Source organism: Vigna angularis, chromosome 1, assembly GCF_016808095.1.
Source record: "Vigna angularis cultivar LongXiaoDou No.4 chromosome 1, ASM1680809v1, whole genome shotgun sequence".
Taxonomy (NCBI): Eukaryota; Viridiplantae; Streptophyta; class Magnoliopsida; order Fabales; family Fabaceae; genus Vigna; species Vigna angularis.
Genome location: NC_068970.1, coordinates 53,413,125 through 53,418,431, shown reverse-complemented (window position 1 = coordinate 53,418,431; position 5,307 = coordinate 53,413,125). Strand labels below are relative to the sequence as shown.

Genomic DNA, 5,307 nt, shown 5'->3' with positions numbered 1-5,307 from the left:
CAGCAAATATCTTGTAAGACTGTTTGACACATCATGTCTTGCATTCGTGTCTTACTTTTTTTTCTCATACCCTTTTCCATTAGCAATTGAATTTTGCTACAGTACCCGAATTTTGCCATTTCACATCGTTAAGTTGAATGGTAGCCTACTTTCGATTCAATTTTATGACCCAAAAGGAGTAAAACAGAGTTACAGAGAAAGCAAAATAAGTAATTATGAACTACAGTCTCACAAGTTGAGTGTGCAAGGTTCATTGCATTAGCTAAGAAAATGACACATACAAATGTAGAATTAAACCTTTCCCATTACAGAAACTAAAATACAAGTACCTTCTATAAAAAAAACAGAAGAAATTGTGCCCCCACTCCCCAAAAAAGAAAACTTTTAACCTAGAGCAATTACATCATTGTAATTGGTGGTATACACAACAATAAAAATAGTAGATGTCTCCACTTTAATGTACAGGCCTACAAATCAATTTACTCTCACATGAACAGCATAAGGAGGACTACAGCTAGAGAACCTCAAAAACAAACCTTTGGTTTTTCTTTTGGGTATAGCAAACCATTCAATATTAATTACAATGAACCTGGTATACTACAAAAAGCAAGCCCACTTGAAGACTCAGGTAAATTTGGGTTTAGGCACAGGACCATTGTGTTGATGCACAGGACCAAGCTTTTGAATCCAATGGAGAAGCCCTTTCTTATGATCTTGGCAACAAGGGTTTTGCACCAGAGTCAGGGTTCCATCACGGGCAAGCGAAGATTCAAATTGTTCTAATACCTTAACAACCTGCCAGAACTCAGGCCTCTTGTCCGGATTCAAAGACCAACATTGCTCGATTAAAGCTCGCATTGCAGCTGGACAGTCTGAAGGAATAACTGGCCTTGAATTCTGAATACAAAATCAGAACAAATTATCATAAATTACAGTTTCATTGTAAATAATGCCATTTGAGTTTTCACTAGCAAATATTTTCCACAGTTACCCAATACATGATGATCTTAAGAATTCAACAAGCCCCATTCTTGGCAATCTTATCAACTACTGTGCTACACTTGATGAAACAGATATATCATGTAATGATTTCATATAAATTAATATGCATGCCACATTTCCCCCCTCTCATTTAGCAAGCAATATTAGTCAAGAATGGATGAAAATAATTTCTATAACTTTGGCCATTGTTTTCAAAGCAAAGGTACCTAACCAAGGATTTAGCAACATCTAAAAAACACAATTGGTTTAGCTATAAATTATAGAGTACCATCAGACGGGTTATTTGTAAACAATTTATTCAATAGAAATATGAATGATTTTCCTCGGCCAGGAGAGTGATGCCTACTTTGGTAATCATCACTCAACATTGAAATAAAAACTAAAATAAAGCAAATAAAAATGAGAAAAAAAATTGCTGAAAACTGAAAAGAGTCGCTAAATCATGACATAAGTAAAGTGGAGGAAGCTTTGAAAAAGGGAAAAAATCTCCTTTCCTTCACAATCTAAAACTTCGAAGGCATCAACATTTCCCTGGCGAACAAGGCAAAAAATGCCTGCTACACGTGAGAGTAATAGTCACTTTCATAAAATACACTCAAAGGATTGCAAAACATAGTATGCATTGTCTATCTGCAATTGAACTGTGTCATTAATTATAGTTCGCAGTATACTCTTATGTGCCAGTGGTCCAAAGCAACCAACAACACCAAAAGATAAGAAAGCATAGAAGTGGGATTTGGGTGGATAAATGAGGCTTTGGACCTTTTTCCATCATTGACAGGATTTCAATGCATAGTGCACAAAAGCAATACAAAATTTTACAAGGAATAAAGTTACAGGCAGTGAAGAATGATGTTACAAATATTAGTAGATTGTGATATCTGCATTAGAGATCCATATGACTTAATTGCAAAGGAACATACCTTATTTACAACTGCAAAAGCAGCCTGGATGGGAGTCATATCCTCATATGGTATAGTTCCAGTAACCATCTCCCATAAGATAAGCCCGAAACTATATACATCAACCTTTCTCCCATAGGATTTTCGTTTGATCATCTCAGGTGCCATCCAGCGGTAGGTACCAGGGTCATCAGCAAATAAGTCACAGTAAGCTTCCTCACAAGCAATGCCAAAATCAGCAATTTTGAGGTGAAAGTCTTCATTAATAAGGACATTCTCTGGTTTAAGATCTCGGTGAATGACACCTTGAGAGTGTATATATTCCATCCCACGAGCAATATCCAGAGCAAAAGTAATTAGCTTCTCTAGAGGAATAGTTTTTGTCTCCAACTTATGCAAATATGACCTCAAGGATCCTTCTGATAGATATTCTGTGATAACGCAGTAGACAGGTGGCTTTCTGCATGCTGCTACGAACTGTGTAATCAGATCAAGAGAAATAAGATAAGTGTATAAGTACCAGCCTCTAATCACATTAAATTTTCTCAACAGTACATCACTTTGCAATCAGACTATAATATAATGGAGTATTCTTACTCCCATGGGTGATTATTTAAACATAACTAAAGGGTCTATTATAGTCCAGTAATTAGTAGCACAAAATAAGGGATATGCCGGCTTTGTATTCAACAAGAAAAACAGACAGCATCGGAACAAAACTTAGAAAATGTTAATCAGTTCTTCACTAAAAATATGATGTGTCCTGTGCTTCTTGTTCCACCTTATCCTCCTTTTAAAAGGTTTTAAAGTTGAGGTGCAAAAAATAATACACATGCATATCTTCTTTTCATCAGAAAACAACAACAGCACCACAAGCTTTTAAAATGAAGCAAATAAAAGTCTGTGAACAGTGTAAGTTAAAGAAGGTAAAGGATTAAGTTATAGATTTACCTTGATAACATTTCGATGGTGGAGACGAGATAAAAGTGTTACTTCTCTAATGAATTGTTTCTCTAATCGATCAGCTAACATTCCATTTTCGTCATCATCTGGTACCCTGATAATTTTTACAGCCACAGCTTCATCTTTATACATGCCATGGTAAAGCCTGCTGTGAGCCCCATGAGCAAACCTAACACCAACAAAGAGCATAGAGAGATCAACATTCCATTCCTCAGCTGTTTCCACAGCAGTTACCTTTCCTCCTCCATGGTCAAAATACTTCGTCCATCCTGAATCCTTGCGCTGCTTTGACTTGTCGCTTAATTTGATTGAAGCAAGGTGTCTAATTGGACTGCTGTAAGGGGATTTGGTCATTGGACTGTTGTAAGGGGATTTAGTCATTGGGCTGCTGTAAGGAGATTTAGAACTGGACACACGAGAATCCTTGTTCAGTAACTTCCCCATGATTTTCTTATCATGCTCTTTCCTCCTTGGACCAGGTGTGGAGAACCTCTTCCGCTCATATCTAGCTTCCTTGAAGGTTTCAGACAGAGAGGTTTCAGGCAAAGGGGACAAAGATCTCTGCTTGCTCATTATGGGCTTTTTCCGAACCTGCGAGGAGGTTTCGGAAACAAAAGTTACATCTGGCCTTGATTTCAGACTCGAACTGTGCTGTGTCCTTGGCTGAATGCTGAAAGACCCTAAACTGGAACTGGAATAATCCAACCGGTGACAAACTGTGTGGGAGAATTTGGTCCTCCTTAACCAAGAATTGCTGCTATCTTCATTCATCATATCACGACCCTTCTTCACAAAAGAAAAATTAAAAAAACTTCAAACACCTTCAAGTTACCAAATCACACTTTATTCACAACTGAGAACAAGTCTCAAAGCCAAAAGGGTGGTCCCAAAAACAAGCTTCTCAGACTAACGAGAGAGTTCGCAGGGACTAGATTTACTCAAACTCATCAACAAGAACTGAAAGATTGGAGCATGAAAAATCAAAAGCTTCCCACATGGAATGAGAAAACCACTCAAAGCAATCAGGACCGAGGAACAATGAGTTGATCTGAGATGAAAGATCCAATTCCATTCAGTGATGGAAGCCCCCCAAGAGAAAAATCTGAATTAAAAGCCAACAAACATGCAGTGCAGTAGGGGTAACAGAAACTCCAATCAATCAAAAACTTGACCTTCCGTAACCTCCACAGCTGACACCTTTAACCTGCAAAGTCAAACCCCCACCTTCCGTAAATGCCTGCAAATCCCACATAGATACCAGAATAAACTAATCAACCCAAAAAAAAAAACTCACTTTAATTCAAATCACCAGAAACCATGACTTAAAAGCTCGTTAATATTGTCGCTGCTGCTTATTACTTATTTATGTTGATAATGCAGAAACAACCATCATTATACGTCCCCATTGACTACACTAATCAATAACAATAATAGCCATTATTTTAAGGAGTGACAAGCCAATTAAACTATTATTATATTTAGAAGACCCGGATACAGAAACAAAAGAACTTACATCACGGCAAGCCAAATGGTACAAAAGATATAAACTTTAATTTGTTCCTTTTTAAAAAAGCATCCCCAAATACCAAGAAGAAAAGGGTGCTAGTAAAATGCTAAAATTGCATTACCTCCAGAACAGATAATCTGAAATCAGCGTGCTTGAAAGGGTGTGCTTGCTTTTGGTATTAGAAGTTGTATGAGCTTATAATATGCTGGCAAGGACAGAAAAATCCTGCACCTAATGAATACCACTTTCCACGAAGAGAGAGAAATTTGAGAAGAAAAAAGAAAAGTGTTGGTGTATTATTTTGTAATTAGCTTGAGAATACAATTTTAGAATGGTCAAGTCAATAAGAATGTGAAACACTTCGTATCACATACGCAGGAAATAGAGACCGTGGATTGTCCAATTTGGAACACGATGTTCTCAAGTAGAAACGGTTATGATGAGCTTTGCTCCTCTGGTGGGGTGAATTGAAACCGTGTAGGGTACACATGGGGATGCCTGTGCTCTCATCGTTACTTGCAACACAGTTATTACGCCCACTTTATTTTTTATATTCCTTTCCTTCAACGTATTAATATTTATTATCATTCATTATATTATATTTCCCTCCTTTTAAATAATATTCACTGCTTTCCACCATATACATCTTTTTATTTTTATTATTCTTCTTATAATCTATCACTATATATAAAAAAATATAAATACCTAATGTTATAATTCTATTCTCTTAATTATCATTTTTCAAATTTAAATAATTTCTCATAATAAAAAAATTATTTACACAATATTAATTGTAATATTTTTATTTTAATATCTATAATAATAACTATATATATAGAAGATGTATCTCTTTTAACTTTCCCATTTTATCCTCTTAATTATTATTTTTTAAATTTAAATAATAATTCATAATAAAAAAATTATTTTTCAGTT

The 5,307-nt window shown here is 35.8% G+C and overlaps 1 protein-coding gene across 5 annotated transcripts; it reads right to left on the bottom strand.

Moving 5' to 3' along the window:
• Nucleotides 1-235: 235 nt before the first annotated feature.
• On the bottom strand, nucleotides 236-4,669 carry LOC108318826 (serine/threonine/tyrosine-protein kinase HT1). 5 transcript variants are annotated; one of them, XM_052876446.1, is made up of 5 exons: nucleotides 4,496-4,669; nucleotides 4,040-4,104; nucleotides 2,856-3,653; nucleotides 1,926-2,381; nucleotides 236-897 (listed from the first exon to the last, which is right to left on the bottom strand). In XM_052876446.1, exons 3-5 carry the CDS (start codon nucleotides 3,639-3,641, stop codon nucleotides 625-627), a joined length of 1,515 nt encoding a protein of 504 aa, XP_052732406.1. In that variant the 5' UTR covers nucleotides 3,642-3,653; nucleotides 4,040-4,104; nucleotides 4,496-4,669; the 3' UTR covers nucleotides 236-624. The 5 variants fall into 5 exon arrangements, with proteins under 5 accessions (XP_052732406.1, XP_052732415.1, XP_052732408.1 ...); XM_052876455.1 differs by having other exon boundaries at nucleotides 4,040-4,071; XM_052876448.1 differs by lacking the exon at nucleotides 4,496-4,669 and adding an exon at nucleotides 4,162-4,384 and having other exon boundaries at nucleotides 4,040-4,071.
• Between the last annotated feature and the right edge of the window lie 638 nt (nucleotides 4,670-5,307).

What these genes read in the sequence shown, in the direction of transcription:
- LOC108318826 (XM_052876446.1), bottom strand. Translation starts at nt 3,641, where the DNA reads ATGATGAATGAAGATAGCAGCAATTCTTGGTTAAGGAGGACCAAATTC. An exon ending in ACCATCGAAATGTTATCAAG is followed by an intron (nt 2,382 to 2,855) that starts GTAAATCTATAA and finishes CTGATTACACAG; the next exon opens with TTCGTAGCAGCATGCAGAAA. An exon ending in CTTTTGCAGTTGTAAATAAG is followed by an intron (nt 898 to 1,925) that starts GTATGTTCCTTT and finishes TTTTGTATTCAG; the next exon opens with AATTCAAGGCCAGTTATTCC.